Source organism: Siphateles boraxobius, unplaced genomic scaffold (genome assembly GCF_051911475.1).
Source record: "Siphateles boraxobius isolate OS27281-9 unplaced genomic scaffold, OSU_SipBor_1 73, whole genome shotgun sequence".
Classification (NCBI taxonomy): domain Eukaryota; kingdom Metazoa; phylum Chordata; class Actinopteri; order Cypriniformes; family Leuciscidae; genus Siphateles; species Siphateles boraxobius.
This window is the reverse complement of record NW_027509201.1, coordinates 907,501-927,955: the sequence shown is the minus strand read 5'-3', so window position 1 is coordinate 927,955 and position 20,455 is coordinate 907,501. Positions and strand designations below refer to the sequence as shown.

Here is a 20,455-nt window from a genome sequence, read left to right as displayed (position 1 = left end):
AGAATATTAGGATATATGGTTCCATGAAGAATCTTTAACATCAGTTGACTCTTTCAATTACGCAAAAGGTTCTTTAGGTTATTAAAATGTTCTTGACACTAAAAATGTTTTTTGTAAGAACTGACTGAAAGGTTCTTTGAGGAACCAGAAATGGTTCTATGGCATTATTGCAAAACCTTTATTTTTAACATTGAACATGAGAAACAAGTGCAACATTTGAATATGTATGTATATATATATATATATATATATATATATATATATATATATATATATATATATACATATATATAGGTGACATTTTATTAATTATTTCATAAATACAAAAAATTAGAAATGTCCCAGCCAGGCCTTGGTGAACATATCAATCTTAATTTACATAAACCACTGTTAATTCAACATTCGACTGATAACAATAAGCCTTTTCGTGATAGTTTTGCCAAACAAATTCACACATCTTGCTTTACAAACTCAGTCAACAACTCACACAATGACAGTAACATCAATCTCTTTCTGAGGGAACTGCAAACATGACAACACTGTGCACAATAATTAAGAGATATATGCATGTAATGCAAGCATGGAAAACAGATTTTATACATAAACATAAAAAGAACAAAAAACAACACAAACCGAGCACATAACCCAGGTGGGCTCAGTAAACACCAGACGACTCTCTCTAACTACCTTTCATTGACGTGCTGGCGTTCTGGATTCACTCTGAGAGTGAGTGACTGTAGAGGTACATGTGATATTTCTGGAAATAATGCAAAACAGAAAGGTGAAAGCATTCCCTTTCTGGTAAACACTTAAATGTAAGACATGCTAATTAAATTAGTTGCAATGTAAGAGAAAATGCAGAATGCTTCAGAAAAAAAGAAAAGAAAATAACACATAGAACACTCCGGATCATGTTAAGATTACAGACGCTCGTTTACTTGAATTCAGGTTATGTTTGCTCCACATTTAAGGCTGACTGACACTTAAGACTTCAAGAGCATCGGTTTCCTGTGAGTCTATGAAATTGTTTAGTTATATTGCTTTGCCTTTGTACAGTAATCAGGTTGTTTTTATTGCAACCCCCAAAAAAAAAAAAAATCACCCATGAATTAGTGATTTGGTCCTAAAGGTAGATCTGATTAAACTTTACATTGTATCTCCAATGAAAGATAATGCTTGATCACAACATGCAATAATTTACTACACAACTGAACAGTATAGAACAGATTCAGAATGAAAGCAAGTTTTTAATGAATTTGATGCGCTTATTAACTGGCAACTGGGCCGTTTGGGTTGAGTTGGTGGAATAAAAAAACAGAATAAATATTGTTATTTCAGGACTTCATGAGTGACGCACGACGACCTTCATCATCTCATATCGTCACAGGATCGTCTGAAGTGCATATTATAATAAAGAACGAGAAACACGTTTAGATGTGGCTTTCATCCTTGTTTGAGAATAAATATTTCAATGAAAGTTTAACAAGGCATTGCGTGCACACATTCATTCTGCCACTGCATGTCACTTCGCAAGCATGCCGAAGTCTGGGAGAGAAATATCCTGCATGGATTACCAATGCAGACGCTAGTGTTTACATCATCTCAGTCTGGATTTCTATTCTCAGGATAGCAAAGACGAGGGACATAATAATGAAGGAAAGAGAAACAGGCCTTCAAACGTCGAGTCTTAGGAGGACCAGACTCTAGCAGCTTTCAAAAATCAAACAACAAATACTAGGACATGAATCATCAGTCAAACCAAACACAAAACAAACGAGGATAACGAAAGGAAATGATCCGGTGGAAAAGGCCTGCGCTCGCTCTGCCTCACGACCCCCGACGCATGTATGCAAACACACTTACACGCTCTTTATGATACAGTTGCTTATAGCACAGCATAAAGTGCCGTGCATTTCCATGGCGTATCAGGGGGCGGATCCTGTGATGTCATGGGCGGGGCTTGTGCCTCTGGCTCCTCCTCTTTCAGGGTCAGCGGGGTCACTCAGCGTTCGTTCTGTGCCACACGGGGATCAGCCTGCAGCGTAACTGCTGAGGAAAGAGTAAAACATGGGCAGCTTCATGCGCTGCTGGTCTCGTCGGCACCAGGCGATCACGGTTCCCTCGCTGTTGGCCGTGTAAAGATGGTGTCCGTCACACGAGAACGTGAGACTGCGAGAGAATCGAGAACAAACATCATTAGGCACATGAGCATCAGGGACAAATAATGCACTTGCAATATCAGTCAAAAGTTTTTAGTTTTTGAAAGAAAACCAAGGCTGCATTTCTTTGATCAGAAATATTATTACAGTTTAAAATAACTGTTTTCTATGTGAATATATAGTAAAGTGTAATTTATTCCTGTGATCAAAGCTGAATTTTCAGCATCATTACTCCAGTCTTCAGTGTCACATGATCCTTCAGAAATCGCTATAATATGATGATTTGATGCTCAAGAAACATTTATGATTATTATCAATGTTGACAAAAAAAACGAGATGCACTACCATTCAAAATACGATTTAAGTATTACAATAATAACCGTAATAACTATAGTGTTTTTTTCAGCAATGACTTATTAAATGGATCAAAAGTGACAGTAAAGAGATTTATAATGTTACAAACTATTCCATTTCAAATAAATGCTTGTTCTTTTGAACTTTCTGTTCATTAAAGAATCCTAAAAAAAATTATCATGTTTCCAAAACATTAATTAACATTAGAACCATAATTAACAATTGAGCATCAATAATAATGGTTAATAATTAATAATTGCAAATTGATTTCTGAAGGATCATGTGACACTGAAGACTGGAGTAATGATGCTGAAAATTCAGCTTTGATCACAGGAATAAATTACAGTTTAACAATATATTCACATAGAAAACAGTTATTTTACATTGTAATAATATTTCAAAATTTGTATTGTATTTTTGATCAAATAAATACAGCCTTGGTGAGCAGAAGAGACTTCATTAAAGGTGCCCTATAATGATTTGAAATAATATTTAAATTTGGTCTTTGATATCTACATAGAGGGTATTTCATATTTTAGGTCATTTAAAATGTCCAGAAATGGTTTTACAGGTCCATGTTCAACTCTAGAAATTGCCCCTAGAATGAAATGGTCTGTTTTTACCTTATTTGGAAGGGTCATGAATAGTAATGAAGAGCTCTGCACTGATTGGCTGTTTCACTGCGGGCTCATTACAGTAGCTCAGAGCGTCAGCAAATAGGTTCCTGATGTCCAGCGTGACAATGGAGAGATTAAGTGTTCGACCGTACATGTTTGAGCCTGTATCTGATGAAGACGGCGATTTTGAAGAACAACCATTTGTTTCAAGATTACAAATGGATGCTTCTGAGTGGTACGTTTTTTTTTTGTTTGTTATTTTTTCAGCAAGAACTCAACTGTCACGTCAATGCTAGAACTTCTATCTAAACGTTAAGTAGAATTAGCTTTACTCATTAACTCATAACGTCAGCAGTCACAATTTTATTTGTAACATGGTAAAACATGTTAATTATTATAAACTAACCGTATAACTGCTAAACTATAAATATAAATATAATAAACTAACTGCTGTTGATGAAATCGAAGTTAAATTATTTCACAAAAGGGAATTTGCATCTGTTTCTACTGTATTATTTTTTGTAATTATATAACAACACAGGCAATAAATATTAATCCTCAGCATAAACACTTTGTCACACTAGTTATACGTTGACTCGTTACTTGGAGTATTATGTTACTGTACTATGGTGTTGCGCTGGATCTAGATAACAGTGTAAATCATCGTTAATAAGATCACTACTTACAGCTTGCGGGATTAGAGTTGGAATTGCTCCCTTCTTCAGTAAAAGACGCTTAGAGAAGCCTGCTTGAAATTGTCCCAGATTTGTAAATGAGTCCGAGGTGAAATGCGCGGAGCAAACTAACAGTTTATAATTAAAGTTTTGCGGTATTCGATTGTAAATAAACATCAACCACGCCTGTTGACATGTCTTTTCTGAAGTAAGGGTATGAAAAGTAGTCACATTTCCTGCACAGCCTGGGACATAACATTTATTGCCATGGTCGGCCATTTTCCCTATGAGTCTCGATTGTATCTTCCCCTGCAAAACTTCGTATGCTTCGACTGCGCAGTTCCGCTTTTCATTGAACATGGGCTGGCATATGCAAATTTGTGGAGGCATACATATTAATGATCCCGACTATTGCGTCACAGTCGGTATTGTGTGGAGAACCGACCGTTTTTCAGGGGTGTTTTTCATAAACGTGAATTAAATGAGAACGCGAAAACAGTCCAGTTTGAGATTCACTCTATGTCATGTCCATGCACTGAACTCTTGTTATTTTACTATACCAAGGTAAATTCAATTTTGAATTATAGGTCACCTTTAAAAAAAAAAAAAATTCTTAATTGGTCAAAACTTTTGTTCACATCTGGTAGTGAATAGATCTATATAACTTTTCTAATCAAGATATAAGAACAAATCTGAGTGACGTCATTTGAGGTGCAAGTGTGTACCTTATGATAGGCCTGTTAGATTTTAGGAAGGTGATCTCTCTGACTGGCTTCAGGTCCCATGTGCTCCACAACCTGAGCGAAAACATGGACAAGACAGAAGTATAGAATTAAATATGATGAAAGAGAAGAGGAAAGAAAATCATTGATGACAGTCTTAAAACACAATATACTCTGCTGTTTTTATGGAACTCATTCAATATGGCTGTGCAATAATAATAATATATAACACTTTACAATAAGGTTCATTAGTTGACTCCATTAGTTATTAGCATGAATTAATAATGAACTGCACTTCTACAGCATTTATTAATCCTGTTAATGTTAATTTCAGCATTTAATAATACTTTATTAAATCTTGTTAACATAAGTGAATGCACCAACAATGAAAAGCTGTATTTTCTATGAACTAACATTAACAAAGATTAATAAATACTGTAACAAATGTATTGCTCATGGTTAGTTAATACATTAACTAATGTTAACTTATGTCCCTTATTGTAAAATGTTTCCGTAACATTTAATAATAATTCACGCAGGAAGTCCAAGTGATATCACACAGGAAGTGTGAACTTTTGCATGCATGTGTGCAATTGTTATGCGTCATCAAATTCAACCTGGTTTCCAAAGTTGTTTTAATTTACAGCATAACAACATTTGGTCCCAAACTAGCTAAAACTGTGTAGTTTGTGGGGTTTTGGGTCAGTATTGTACCTGACCACGCCGTTCTCCAGCCCGCCAGCGATCACGTTCACCGACACTCCCTCCGGCTGATTGGAGAACGCCACCGAACAGATGATCTCTCGACAGTGAACATGACCGATCAAATCTCCATTAATCGTCCACAGCCTCAAATCACTTCCTCCACCCACTACACACATACAGAGAGAACGTCATTATACACACAGTACAATCAACATGGGAAAACCTCACAGTATAACAAGCAGCTGTGCAAGATATGATACACACGTTATTAAGTTTATCTATGTATCAACTTTTTACTCTTTAATTAATTACAATAACTGTTTTAATTTTTGACCCAAACGTGGGTTGAAACAACCCAGTATTTTTTAGAGTTTACTCATGAATCAAGGAATGACTGCAGAACTAGTCTAATGACTTCAGGGAGTGTAATGGAGAAAATCAGACTTTGCCCTAGACCTCCAGCTGTTCAAGCCCAGATTACAACTAGTTTCCATTTCTGTAAAGATCTGGAGTTTCACACAGTCATATTTCAATATGAAAGCAGCTGTGCCAGGGCTCCAGGTTGCATTTTGCGATAATTTTTCCTGTATATTTATTTATATATATATATAAAATATATCTATTTAGGTTGCGCTGGTGCGACCACAACGTTGCTGAGCAGCGAATGCAAACAAAATGAAAGCAGAAGAAAAATGCGCTACTCATTTATGCTTCACGGACCGTTTATTAGTTCGGACCAATAATGGACAGCGCCGCGCCCGAACTTGCCAGTCGAGGGCCGATCTCGATCACGCGACACTGTTACTAGGTGATCCAGACTCTGGAGATCCAGTGAAGAAATCCATTGCATTCGCCTCAGAATTAATAACATCATCGCTGCGAGATCCAGAGTTCTCCGTTATAAACCATCGATATCAGATCAGCGCTGACGTGGAAACACTTATAGAAAGCTTTCAGTCCACAGATCAGCAACATTCACCATGGATTTATACTAATGTAGTAACTCTAACCATAACTATGGTATTGTGACAGAAATAGTCAAACGCTTACAAGTACTACACATCTTTTCCCAGCACTTCAAAACTATAATATCATATATAAATGTTATTTTTAATGCGATGACCAACACATTTTTTGTTCATCCTTCAAAAAACTGTCCAAAAACTAAAAATTTTAAGATGTAGGAAAACTCTTATTTAAAATGATTTAAACTGTTTACCATTGTAAACAGTAGGATGCTTATTAGATATTTTCACTCCCTAATATAATTTTTTCACTCGTTTTGCTTTTTAATTTATATTAAGACATTATGAATGATAATAATTCAAGTTAATTTCATCTACACCCTAAATTAAGCGTAGTGCTTTATTGTCAGCCCCAGTGCTGCCAGATCTGTGTTGTAGAGCTCAGTGTCTCGGTGCGGCGGCCCTCAGATGTTAGTCTGGAGCCTGTGAACTTAGAATAAAACTGCACATTGTAATATCTGTACGTTAAGTCTATTTTTGAAGAATTTGTCAGTATTACATTTATTTTGGGGGAAATTTGGATAATTGCATTGCAAGCTGATTTAAGGTGTGCCGCTAAATTTTCTGCTTGCGCTCTATGTAAAAAAAGTTAGTCTGGAGCCCTGTATGCAAAATATGATATACCGTTTTTTGCCATTTGAGAAGTTTACCTATGCATCATCTTTTTACTCTTTTAATTCATTTTATAACTGTTTTAATTTTCCTAGCGTTTATGTTGTGATTATTTTAAATTCCTTTCTGTGTAAGGCACTTTGAATTACCATAGTGTATGAAATGTGCTGTATAAATAAACTTGCCTCGCCTACAAATTAATATTTTTTTGCAAATATATTTGTACTTATATTTGGGGTTGGTATTTGTCACCTGAGTCACAGACTGTGGCGATGTCTCCTGTCGTCTCGCTGGCGGACACTGCGTTCACTGGACTCTTGTGACCCGTGAGACTCTGAACGTAACACAGCCTAACACAAGAAACCACAAACAAACACTCATTAGATTCGCATTACTGCAATACAACACAGAAAATACTGCAACAAAGGGTTCATTTAAATAAGCCATAATTATTATAATATCAAGGGAGTACAAATACTTCTATACAGTACTTTAACTCTTTCCACACCAGTGTATTTAAAAAAAAGTTGCCAGCCACTGCCAGCATTTTCATAAAACTTTAATTTGTTAGTATGGATATCTGAACATGCAATGTATACCGGTTTTATTCTAGCTTAATGCATTCTTTTTTTTATCAACACTTTTAATAAGTTGAATGTCTCATAAGTTTAATAAAAAAGCAACATTTTGAGCAAAAAGCTGTTTTTTTGTCAAAGACTTCAGATCGGATCCAGAACGATGATTAAAACACAGATGAAGTAGATCGAGTCCATCAACACCCCCAAAGTTTCACAGTCACAGTAGACATTTCATTCAGTAACATTAGGCAGTTTTGATTTATATGCTGTTTAATGTTGATGATCGTGTTATTTTACATGTGCGCAAGCAATGCTTCTATTGCTTGTTTCTGCTTTTTCTTCTTCTGTGTTTTGATCAGGCGATTCTGAACTCTTTCAGAAGATGTGTAATAGCGCCCCCCCCCCCCCCCCCCCACCATATAACAGCGAAAACATGGAAACCCAGAAATTTCCGTCAATGGCGAGGAAAGAGTCAAGTAGAAAGACCGAAAATAGTACTTTCTTGTCAAACGTAATTCAATAATCTTCTAAAAATCCTTTTTTAAATTTTATTTTAAAGTGTACTTATGTTTGAGGTCTAAGTTCTTTAAATTAAATAATACGTCAAAATACATTAATATATATATATTTTTATATATAGAATTGTAATTTTGTACATATAGTAATAAGAATTTGAGGGCAAAAGGTGTCTTAATGCTCCTAAAATAGAAACTGCTCCTGAAATTGAATTTCATACTGTTGATTTTGATGTGTAAAAGTGTGAAGTTCTTGACTAATTTAAGTCAACTTTAATATCTTTTCTGCATCTACTTTCCTTTAATATATCCTAATATGCATCCTAATATAATTGTCTACTAAACCTGGCATTGTATATTATGAATATCGTTGTCACTTATTAAAAATATCATTGGCTAAACCGCTTTTGCTCCCCGTTGTTTTGAGTAAAAGTGTCTGCTAAATGCATAAATGTAATATACAGGGTACATACACATTTTACCAATAAATTTCCATGGCTCTTCCAGGTTTTCATGACCCTGAATATATGAATGGTTAAGACTAAAGTGATCTCACTGAGCACAGACCTGTTGAGGTCCCAGAGGATGCAGGTGCCGTCCCGACTCACACTGATGAGGATACTGTAGGGTTTACAGACGAACAGGCCCGTGACCTCGGCCGTGTGACCGTACAGGTGAACCTGAGCCTCCACCTCCATCTCTGTGGGCTGAAGAACACATGGAGAACGACTGTAACTGCAGATCTCAGGGGTTTGGCTAATAGCCTCATTAGAGCACCGATAATGGCCTGAATGAGCTGAAAGAGCGCTTTAACAGATGATTCTGATCTGGTTTTATGGTTCAGGGTAAACAAACCACCACATGGCTGTATGTAAGATTACAATCAATAAAAGCACTGAAACTGGTCATGGAGGAAAATGCAGGCAAGTAATTGGCTGATAATGCACTTTAGTTGGGCTTATTAATCATTCAGTACTTGTGCATTTTCAGATTATGGCTGTTGGTTGATAAACTGTTGGTATCTGTTTGATTTGAATAAAAAGATCTGCTAATAAATATATGCATGTAGATGCACATGTGAAGCAAATCTGAAATTCATATACACTAAATAACCAAATTTTTTAAAAATAATTTCTATGGACCTTGACGATATCTGGTCTTGGAAAAGAGCAGTGTGAGCATTCTTCAGAATATCTGCTTTTGCTGATCGAAACAGTTTTTTATTTCTCCTTTTTATCATCTATGTCATCTTTATTTTATATTTAATTGTTTAATTCTTTATTAAGCTTTACATAAACAGGGAACCATTAACAGCAATACGATATCTTGAAACAAGACTACACATTGCCCTCATTCCTGAATGTTATATGAGAATGAGAAAAATAAATAAAATTAAATGACTAAATAAAATGAACTTGATAAGAATGCATATGAAATGATATCAACTGAAATAACTCTCCAAATGTCAGAAAGATTGGTTGAAACGAATAAGAGAAACAGGTTATCAATGAAAGCGCCGTCTGACGCCCAGACTTCAGCCCACCTGTGGGCCGCAGGAAATGTGTTTCTAGGGCAACCGGGAGATGACTAACAAGGCCACTTCAAACACTGTGTGTGTGTGTGTGTGTGTGTGTGTGTGTGTAGGTGCTCTACAGGGAGTGATAATGGACGTGGGCGGCTGCGTGGGTGGGGGCATGTTGCCATGGTTACGCACCATGGTGGTGGTGAAGCGGTTGCTGTAGGCGGTAATGACTCCACACTTGCTGCCCGTAAACAGCTGACAACTGTCCGGCACCCAGGCACAACTCGACACCTGAGGAGAGACCAGAGAGACCCAGATCAGAACGGAGACGAGGAAACACACGCAGGGGACATTTTGATCACGTGATTACGTAAAGGGTGAACCTCAAAAAACCCATTAAGAACAAGCCTGGCACATATTTCACTCAAAATTAAAACCCATTAAGAACAAGCCTGGCGCATATTTCACTCAATATCAAAATTAAAACCCATTAAGAACCAGCCTGGCACATATTTCACTCAAAAAAAAAAAAAAAAAAAATTTGTTTTTTTACACTAGCACTCAAAGCCTTGGCAGCAATACTCTGGTGCTCTTCATGTGTCGGTCAAAACTTATTTTTTTCAAATGTTTTTAATTATTATTTTTTTTTTATACATTTTGTATTTTTAAGGGATTTTATGGTTCTAAATTATATTTACAATGTATTTATAATCCATTTATTAACTTTGTTATTATGGACTTGAAAATTAAATTGTCGTAAATCTTGAATGCTTTAGAGCAACAGACACAAGTTTGATCTTTTTCAAAGACGGCACTAGGCAGATTATTGCTTAAGTTAATTGGTATGCAAAAATGAACAAAAATACTATTTAAATTTTTTATATAAAATACATATTTTCCGGCACCCAGGCACAACTCGACACCTGAGGAGAGACCAGAGAGACCCAGATCAGAACGGAGACGACGAATCTCACAAAACCCGTTTAGAACGTCAAAAATGAAAGTGTCTTATTGTGTTCTTTTGATTTAGGGGTAAAATATGACCTGTACATGTTTTTGTGAGCTATGCTTTGTCAAGTCAGCTTTATTTCTATAGCATTTCTTTATACAATACAGTTTGTTTCAAAGCAGGGTTAACAGGAAAATAATGCATTTCGGCTGTTGTTCAGTTCAGTGTTGATTCAGTTCCATTGTAAAGATCATCAATTATTAAATTAGTTAATTTCCTCTATAAAGCATTTCTGCAAAAAATGATGTCATCGTCCAGCTCAGTTCAGTTCTCATGCAACAGAGCCAGCACTTTACACTTTACAATAAGGTTCATTAGTTAACTACCTTAGTTAACATGAACTAAGAATGAACAATACTTCTACAGCATTTTTTATTCATTGTTAATATTAATTTTCAACATTTACTAATACGTTATTAAAATCAAAGGTTGTATTTGTTAACATTAGCTAATGCACTGTGAACTAACATGAACAAACAATGAACAGCTTTATATTTGTTAACTAACATTAACAAAGATTAATAAATACTGTAACAAATGTATTCATCATTGTTAGTTCATGTTACATTAGCTAATGTTAACTAAAGAACCTTATTGTAAAGTGTTTACAGATTTTTAAGTCAATTTTGAGTAGAGAGTGCTGTACATATACAAATAACAGACGAGTGTACTGCCACATCACAAACTGAATCTGAAAACTGTCCAAGCGTAGCCGGCGTATGTTAGCGGTGTTTACGACTCTGACCTGGTGCAGTGGTGAGCACTGGATGAAGTTGATGGGCGGCTCGCTCTGTTTGCTCTTCAGACGCAGCATGTTGTCGGTGTAACCCCAGCTCAGGATAGCAGACCACTGTATGTCTGTGCTGTGCATGCTCCGAACACCTGAGATGGAGAGAGAAACACTTCATTGTACTTTGAGCTCATTTTCTATGATGGCAAACTTAATATCTTCAGGTACTATGAGAACTGGGTTCATTTATGTGGATAATTGGGATAAAATACCATGGACCAAAACACAATCAAGTTCTAGAATAGTTGGGCTGATTAATCATTCAGTATTTACACAGATTATGACTGTTATGGTTGATAAACAGTCTGATTTCCTCTTTAAAGAGGTCTGGGTTCCCGTTTTTTCACATCTGTTATTGACATCTGTTTTGATTTGAATAGAAATATATGCTAATAAGTGTATAAATGTGGATGTGTATTAATAAATGTAGATGTACACAATACATTTGGAATGCATCAGAAATTCATAGACAGTACCATTAAAAAGTTTCTGTAAGATTTTTTATGTTTTTGAAAGACGTCTTCGGTCCACCAAGGCTGCATTTATTTGATTAAAAATACAGTAAAACCAGAAGAATATTATTACAAGTTTTCTATGTGAATATATAGTAAAGTGTAATTTATTCCTCTGATCAAAGCTGAATTTTCAGCATCATTACTCCAGTCTTCAGTGTCACATGATCCTTCAGAAATCACTATAATATGATGATTTGATGCTCAAGAAACATATATTATTATTATCAATGTTGCCAATTAACAGTTGCAAGTCCCTCCAGTTTTTCAGGAATCGGCTATCGCTGAATACAGCACAAAATCCTGCATAAAAAATTAAAAGGTCACAAAAAAATGTAATTATAATTCTCTTATTGAACTATCCCTTATTTAATTAAAGTTGTAATGTATTATTTTCACAAGGATAGAGATGTCGATAAGATAACTCAATTCGGTAATGACATATTGATCAGACTTGCTTTAGATTTGTCTACTTGTCGAGTACAAAATTGTGTTCTCTTAACGGTCAAATACACACATAATCATGCCAAAATGCCTGTTGATGATTATGTCTTAAGTGAACAAACAGTTTTTGACGTGCGCAAGTATTGGATCGTTGCATTAGTGTAGGTCTTAAAGTGAAAACAATCTAATATTGTCTTAGCTGCTGCTAAGATTTTGGTCATATTGCCTACCTTAAGTGATCATGTTATTATAGCTAGATAGTACACCGTTACACTAGCCCAGCAAGTTATCTAATAGCCCAACAATTTTGAAAAGAATATTATAATTTCCGGTTTAAGACTGGGTAAGGCTGAGCACCGCACTCAATATTCCCCTTTTCAAGTCTGAAAAAACATTTTTTTTTAAAGTTATAATGTATCAGAATTTGGTAAGAGACCAAATTAAACAAGATTTATGCATTTTGTTTGCTCTCTTGTGTCATTTATATTGTAAATGTGGTATCCTAATTATATTAGAGATTTTTTTTTTAGAAATAATCCCCACAAATTCCCTTTTATTATGTTTTTTTTTTCAGCACCAACTGGGCCAGCAGCAGTAATTGATCCTGCGTCCAGTTGGGCTTTCTTTTCCGTTTTGGCGAGTTCATAATCCACCGTCATTCAACTATTACATTACTTCAATAGTAAGTAGTCTAGGCTATGGAAGCTTGTTTCCGCCACAGAATGAAAAATAAAAATAGTTAATTGCGACTTTTTATCTCACAATTGTGACTTTATTTCTCACAATTCTGACTTCATATCTCGCAATTGTGAGATAAAAAGTCGCAATTATTATTTTTTTTTATTCAGTGGCGGAAACAAGCTTCCATACTAATAGGATGTCAATTAACCAAGCAAGTGTTAATGCAAGTGTCGTTTTTCATTATTAGTCAAGTGGCGGTTTCATTAGGGTACCTTAATTTAATTTAATTTAATTCACCACTTTTCTCTCTCTCTCTGCCTTTTTAGAATTACACTTCACTGGGGCCTGCACAAACATGTCATTATATATGCATTTCGATGACATTACTATTATTATTTTGTGTAGGACACAGACCTATTTAGATGTCGTAATTCCATGATTTGTTGCGTCTGTGTTATGTTCCGCATGATGGCCCTGTCATCTAACAACCAATCACCGTAATCATTGCGAGGAAACTCGTGCATGAGAATTGACGTCATCCATAGCAACGAAGACTCACTCTTAGTTTAGGAGTTGTAATTTTTCCTTACTAAGAGTAGGTCTGAAAGGCGTTGTGAATAACTTTTAAGAGAAAACTCCTAGCTAAAATATTGTAGTGTGATTCAGGACTACTCCTAGTGGTAAAATAAAATTCTTTGTGAATACGGCCCCTGGTTTATAATTGTATGTGTGTATGAATGATGAGGCAGTTTCTCCACCTTGCTCTTTGCTGTAGATCATCATGAGGCAGAACTTGCGGGAGAGACCGCAGATGGCTCGTGTGGGCAGTGCCAGCAGGGACCCGAAGCGTTCGCCGTGAGGTTGGCTGAAACACACCACGGGGTCCGGAGCACTGGGGGATCCCACGTACTCGCCCCATTTCAAGCCCTTTATCCATGGCAGAGGACTCTGGAAATCACAGGAGAGGATTTAAAGGCTATAAAAAATCATTTGGGATTCATGCGACACACGGTGTAAGCGGTCGACCAATCACAACAGACCCTGACCAATCACAGCAGAGTCGACTCTCGTGAAGGAGGGGGTTTGTTTAGAGAGACTGAAGTGTAGTTTTTTGTTTTTTTTTGGCTAGTAGACGTTCTGAATGGCCGGTAACTTAACAATTTAGTAGCCAAATTGGCCGGTGAGTGAAAGGGTTAATTTCAAACCCTGCTGTAAAACCTATTGTAGGAGACTTGAAAACAAAACTAGGAAGCTTAAAAATAGCATAACAGGGGCACTTTAATATCATCCTTAAAGATGAACTGAAAAAAATCAACATTGATAACGTGTTATGACAATTAAAAGTAAATTACACAAAAAATGTTAACTAAAAATATCAATATAGCTTTTTTTAAGCAACACAAAAATTGCGTTTGTTAGTATAAGAACGCTGGTAATTTCGATGACGTCACTGGCATTGTAGGACCCGCGAAGGTATATAGGCAGCAGCTGTAGGTCCTAATATACACACATGAAAATGAGTAATTTTAAAGGGGGAAATGACTGGTGTGGGCGCTGCGGGAGCATGGACACTGCACCGGAGTTGATCTGTTGCAGAGAGGTCAACCTGTAACATTTATTGATCGGCGAACATGCATCACCATGCACCGTTCATTCCGGATACCGTGCGGTGAGAGAGACGTGTTGGAGGAGGCTATGCTATCTCTAAGGGATGTCCGAGATGAGACGCTGGAGCGCCATTTACATTCATTATTATATTATATTATATTCGTAATATTATACGAATTGGCGACTGGGCTAGGCTAGGCTAAATTGTTATATCCTTTTCTCAGAATATTTAGGTTAACAGCGTACCGGCAGTTCACTCTTTGGGCGAGGGGGCATTTGGGAAGGAGGAATAGGATTCCGTCCCCATCCTGTGCCGTGAACTAACATTAACGTTACATCTTTTCCCCTCAGCCGAATATCAAGGATTCGAGTATGCTTTGGACTTGTAACGTTAGCTAAATAAAACATTTGATGTCAGACGCTTCATGACGTTTTCAACACATCTGTCTCTCGTACCTAGGATTAAACACAAGAAATCACGACTAGAATAATTTTGTTGACAAGGCAGGGGGTAGAGAGAAGCTAGCTCTGCTAGTGTTGGTTGGCAACGGAGTAGCCTATCATGCCAGTGACGTAGCCGAATGTTGAAATCCAACATGGCGGCGCCCATGTAACAACAACAGCATTTTCAACCTACCATTTTATCCATTTTAACAAATTCTGCCATTTTAATATTTGTACCAATGAGAATAAATCAAATACATCTGTTATATCACCTATTTTCAAATTTCAGTTCATCTTTAAGCTATTTAATGTCAAACTGCACAATAATTTCCGTACTGGGTAGGTGGAGTCTTTGTGCTGTAGTAATTGGGCTGTAATTAGTCGATTAATCACTTAAATGAACGACTACTAGTCGGCTAGTAAAATATTTAGTCAAGGGCCGGCCTAGATGCAGGTAAACGTATCGTAGAAAACTCTAAAACAAAACTAGGAACCTTAAAAATAGCATAACAGGGGCACTTTAATATCATCCTTAAGCTATTTAATGTCAAACCGCACAATGATTTCCGCAGCTTGTGTTTGCTGTACCGGGTATGTGGAGTCTTTGGGCTGTTCCCGGCTCTCTCTGAAGGCCAGCTGCACCAGGAGGCCCATGGCCGCGGGCAGTTCTGCATCCGAGAGGAGTTTGGTTCCCGCTCGGCTGATGTGGGAAGCGTTGAACAGTTGTCTGGGAGTTTGGCCGTACGTCTTGATCATAGTTTCAAGAGCCCGACGCTGTACAGGGTCTTCAACAGCAGAAACGTCCATGCCAAAGTAAGTCTAAAGAGAGAGAAAGAGAGAGAGGGAAAACCTGATTTATTTACAGATAATAGTTAACAGGCTGAAGCGTATGTCCGATATGGGTTTATAAATGTTTGATGGATTTGAAAAATGGAAAGAGCAAAGACAGCCGATATACAGTAATGCTGATTCATAGAATACTGTTCAAAAGTTTTGGGTCAGATTTTTTTTTTTTTTTTTAAGAAATTTATATTTTTACTTGGCAAGCATGCATTAAATTAAACAAACATGACAGTAGACATTTATAATTTTACAAAATGTTTCTATTCCAAATAAAGTCTGCTCTTTTTAAACTTTTTATTCATCAATGAATCCTGAAAATAAATTTATCACAGTGTCCACGAAAATATAAAAAGTGTTTTCAACATTGATAATAATCATAAAAGTTTCTTGAGCAGCAAATCATCATATTATAGTGATTTCTGAAGGATCATTTTACACTGAAGACTAGAGTTATGATGCTGAAAATTCAGCTTTCGATCACAGGAATAAACTACATTTTACTATATATTTACATAGAAAATGAGTATTAACATTTTTAATAATATTCCACTGTTTTTACTGTATTTTTGATCAAATATGCAGATTATGCAGCCTTGGTGAGCCTAAGAAACTTTCTTCAAAAACATTTTAAAAATCGTACCAACCCCAAACTTTTGAACGGTAGTAGTCCTAAAATAAGCTTAATTTCTTTTAAGAACAATATTATTCTTTGTAGCTGAACATGTTTTTGACAAGCTTTTATTTTTTAAAAGATCAAAATACGTAAAATATCAGTGCTAAAGCTATACGTAATAAGGAATCGTACTGCAGGATGAAAGACATTGATGGCGTGGACTGCAGCTTTGCCCTTTTGCTTGAGCCCGAACACCAGGTCAATCCACTGGCAGAGCGTCTGGGAGACTTGATCCGATTCCAGAGCCTGTCTGTGTATGAGGATGAAGAGTCTCGGGTCGTTCCTGGCCCAGGGCGGCAGATTCACGTGGTTCACCCGCTCGCTGTTCTGCCGCACGCCAAAGTCAAAACCTGCCAGAGGGAAGAGCGGGAAATACCACGCTCACATTAGGAAGCTGTTTTTAATATGATTCTTGAATGTTTTACATGAATATTCATTGGTTATATCTAGGTTACCCTCATCCTTCCCTCGCGTCCTGTAGCAAATCCTTCCCTTCCCTAAAATTATACTTACATTTTTTTTTTTTGTCCAGAAAGATAATTTTATTTCATTTTGATAATATTTTGAATGCAATTTTTTTAAATTTACCTTTAAATTACTATATTTAATCAATAAATAATCAATAAATAAATAGTAATTTAAGCACATTCCTCACATTCTTTCAACTTAAATTCAAAATAACTCACAATTTCATGCATAAGCCTTTTAATTCTGCTCAAAATATCTTACATTGGGTGTCTTTGCCGACCTCTTAATATATAAAAAAAAATAATATAACATGATATTTCATGACTCTTGCCACTAGATGGCCTTATAGCTCTATATAGCGCAAATGAGCTGTTCCTCTGGGTCCTAAAGTCAGTTTCTCTTCAGTATGCATTCGGATACACATGTAGATATTATAAAAAAAAATGTTTGCTAAAGTTTTAGCATTTTTAGTTTGAATTTTGAGCGTTTTTAGGTTTTTCTATGTGTACTGAAGCATTCCTCGCATTCCATTCATTCCTATGGGGGTCAAATTGACCCAAGATTTGTTACTTACTGCTATTTGTTATTTGTTACTTTTTAAATTTCAACCAGAAAACTCTTCGAATCCATTAAAAAATGTTTGTGAATTCGTTGTTCAAGTGCGACAAAAGTCCTGGGGTCTTGGACCCCTCCAATGAACACTCAATTTAAAAAAAATTTAAAAAAAAAAAAAAATTCCGGGTCATAATGACCCGAGGGAAGGATGAGGTTATTTTCTTTTTTGATTGTGACAGACATTTCCTTCATGAGAAGTTGGATGCTAGAAGAAGAAAACCAGGTGTAAAAGAGCGTCCACCTTCTCTGTTGACCAGAAACTCGGGCAGGTAGAAGAACTCTGGGATGAGCTCTTTGACATCCGTCATGGACTCGAAGGACGACAGACGCCATGTGGTGTTCATGGAGTGAAACGTTCGGTCGGGAATATCAAAGCTCTGGTCTGCGAGACACACAAAACCTTTCATTAGTTTCTTGTGTTACCTAATATGGATAAACCAACTGTACTAAAAATAGACGGAGAAAGAAGGAAAGAGGCTTGATGAAAGGCCTGATCATCTTTCTGAGGCTAATGCATGTAGCGTGAGACTTCAGAAAGACCCTTTTCAATGACAGCCTTTAAAAGCATTACACTGATATGTTTGAAGACGTTGCTGCAAACGCAGGTGCTGTTAAATATTAAAAACGTGGCGATGCTGAATCCTAATTGAAGAGGGTGATGCAGCAAAAACCTCAACGAGTTATGAACAGACAACAGATCCTCATTCAGTGTTTTTTAAGGGGTGGTTGCATTAGATTTTTAAGTAATTGATATTTATGTTCCGGAGCTTCTGTTTTCTTGAATATGCAAATCATGAACATTAACATAATAAGGTACGAAATGTTGTGTTAAAGGATGATGCTAGGCGCAACACACAGTGTGTTTTCCATATATTTAAAGGTTTTAGTAAAAATATGTGTATTAATATTGCTATACATTAACCCTGTAAAGCCTGACATATGAAATAATAGTCAGGAAAAAAGATTAATGAGAAGTTTATTGAACCTTTAGATAAAATCTAAAACAAAATCATTTGCATGTTTTTTTAATTAAGTATCATATTTGATATACAACAGGCTTTTATGAAAACGCATTCATGGTATTTGGTGCCGATGCTAATGTTCATATGTTCAAAAAGTGATGATATTCTTATGCTTATAATGTAAATCAATGAGATCTACATAACAGTGTAGCAGATACTGACATAAAATGCATATAAATATGTCTTTTATAAGATGATATTTGTCTTAATAAGATGATATTTAAATGCTTAGTTTTATGATCAAAGCTCTGTATTTTTAAAACATATAATGCAATGCGATACAATGATGAATGAACGATGAACTAATAAATCTTCCTAAAAAGGCTGATGATCATAATTGACATTCAAAATAATTATTTATTGATAATCAAGTAAACGGAAGTTGCTTCAGTGCGGTAAGTGTTCATTTAGAAATATTGGGTCCTTCATTTCAGAGTCACACTCAGGACCTCCGGGTCCAAAAGGGCCGGAAGGGTGGGATTCATATTTATTAAAAGAAAATCATATTTTTTTTTTAACTTGTTTTTTATAATATTTTTTCTTTTCTTTTTTGGTGTTTTGAGAATTTTATGATTTTTAATTAATATTTATGCAATAAATATGACCCATTTCCCCCCAGTTTCCCCCCCATTGAATATAATAGAAAATTATAATAAAAAAAAAAAAATATATATATATATTTTTTAAAGCTGTATTTCATTTTAGAGTCAAGCCTAGACCTCATGAAAGCAATTTTTGAAATGAGATGGATGCCATCTGGTGGACAAACTGAGCATTTTAAAAATGCAAAACACATAGGTAATCTGAATTTATTAGTTTGTTTATGTATAAAAGTGTGTTTGTGTGTGTGTGTGTGTGTGTGTGTGTGTGTGTGTGTGTGTGTGTGTGTGTGTGTGTGTGTTTGTGTGTGTGTGTGTGTGTGTGTGTGTGGATGTGTCTGTTTTGCACTCTTGATGTTTTATAGATTCACCCCTTCACTGTTGTGTGTTTTTTTTCTGGATCGGGGCTGATTTGTAGATTGTACGCACAAAAAAACTCGGCATTTTCACATTTTTGCCAATTTGCCATTCATTTCCTATCCGGGTCCATTTGGACCCGAAGGTCCTGAGTGTGACAATTTTTTTTTACAACCACTTAGATTATTAAAATCCTGTCCCCAATTTTTTTGGATGTTCATATACCAAGTACCAAAAAAGTCGCCAAATTTCAAACCATTCCGATGAAGCTATGATTTTTAAAAAATTAATATTTAAATGCGTCGGGTCCATTTGGGCCGAAGGACCCCAGAGGGTTAACAATATCAAAGTTCTTAAGTTTACTTGATAAAAATCAGATTTGACAGCAGAAAGAAACGTGAAGCTCGAGCTGAAGGAGGACGTTTGTACAATTATACTAAAATACTTTTCCTTGATAAAACAGTCTAAACTAGCAATCAGAGACAGAAGGACTGGAGGAGATTGTGTGCGACGGCAAAGTTTTGATCATGTTGATCAATTAGAAGCCAAAGAAATTAGCATATTAAATATGACAGTAGGCTTTGTTGGGTTAATATATATTCCTTTAATTATTAAGTGAGTTCACTTACTAAAGAATAGCATGGAAACATTTTTAACTCAAACATTTTACCTTTACATTTAATATTTTTGAATCTGCCTGGTCAAAAGGCTGAACGATTTTTTGAAAACTTTGATAAAAGTTGAACTGACCTTGATAGGCCAGAAACATCTTGGTAAAGGGAGGCAGTCTGACCAGGAAGTGAAGCACGGTGCCGCTGTTGGAGTAGTGAGAGCCGTAGTGATAAGGCTGGACGGGGGGCATGGGGTCGTCCTCTCGCTTGCCCTTCTTAAACTCCTCTTCCAGATA

At 36.1% G+C, this 20,455-nt stretch overlaps 1 protein-coding gene across 4 annotated transcripts in view; it reads right to left on the bottom strand.

The window, feature by feature from the left end:
* Positions 1-352: 352 nt before the first annotated feature.
* The window catches only part of lyst (lysosomal trafficking regulator), a 130,720-nt gene continuing 110,617 nt past the window's right edge, over positions 353-20,455 (bottom strand). For 3 of the 4 annotated variants that reach the window (XM_077217350.1, XM_077217351.1, XM_077217352.1), the window contains 12 exons: positions 20,299-20,455; positions 17,812-17,952; positions 16,620-16,837; positions 15,560-15,790; positions 13,678-13,867; positions 11,238-11,374; positions 9,676-9,774; positions 8,529-8,668; positions 7,121-7,218; positions 5,241-5,397; positions 4,530-4,601; positions 353-2,169 (listed from right to left, as the gene is read on the bottom strand). In XM_077217350.1, the coding sequence (XP_077073465.1) occupies positions 2,031-2,169; positions 4,530-4,601; positions 5,241-5,397; positions 7,121-7,218; positions 8,529-8,668; positions 9,676-9,774; positions 11,238-11,374; positions 13,678-13,867; positions 15,560-15,790; positions 16,620-16,837; positions 17,812-17,952; positions 20,299-20,455 (1,779 nt within the window). In that variant the 3' untranslated portion in view covers positions 353-2,030. Of the gene's footprint in view, positions 2,170-4,529; positions 4,602-5,240; positions 5,398-7,120; positions 7,219-8,528; positions 8,669-9,675; positions 9,775-10,309; positions 10,407-11,237; positions 11,375-13,677; positions 13,868-15,559; positions 15,791-16,619; positions 16,838-17,811; positions 17,953-20,298 lie in introns of those variants that run through there. The other variant, XM_077217353.1, reaches the window with a different exon arrangement.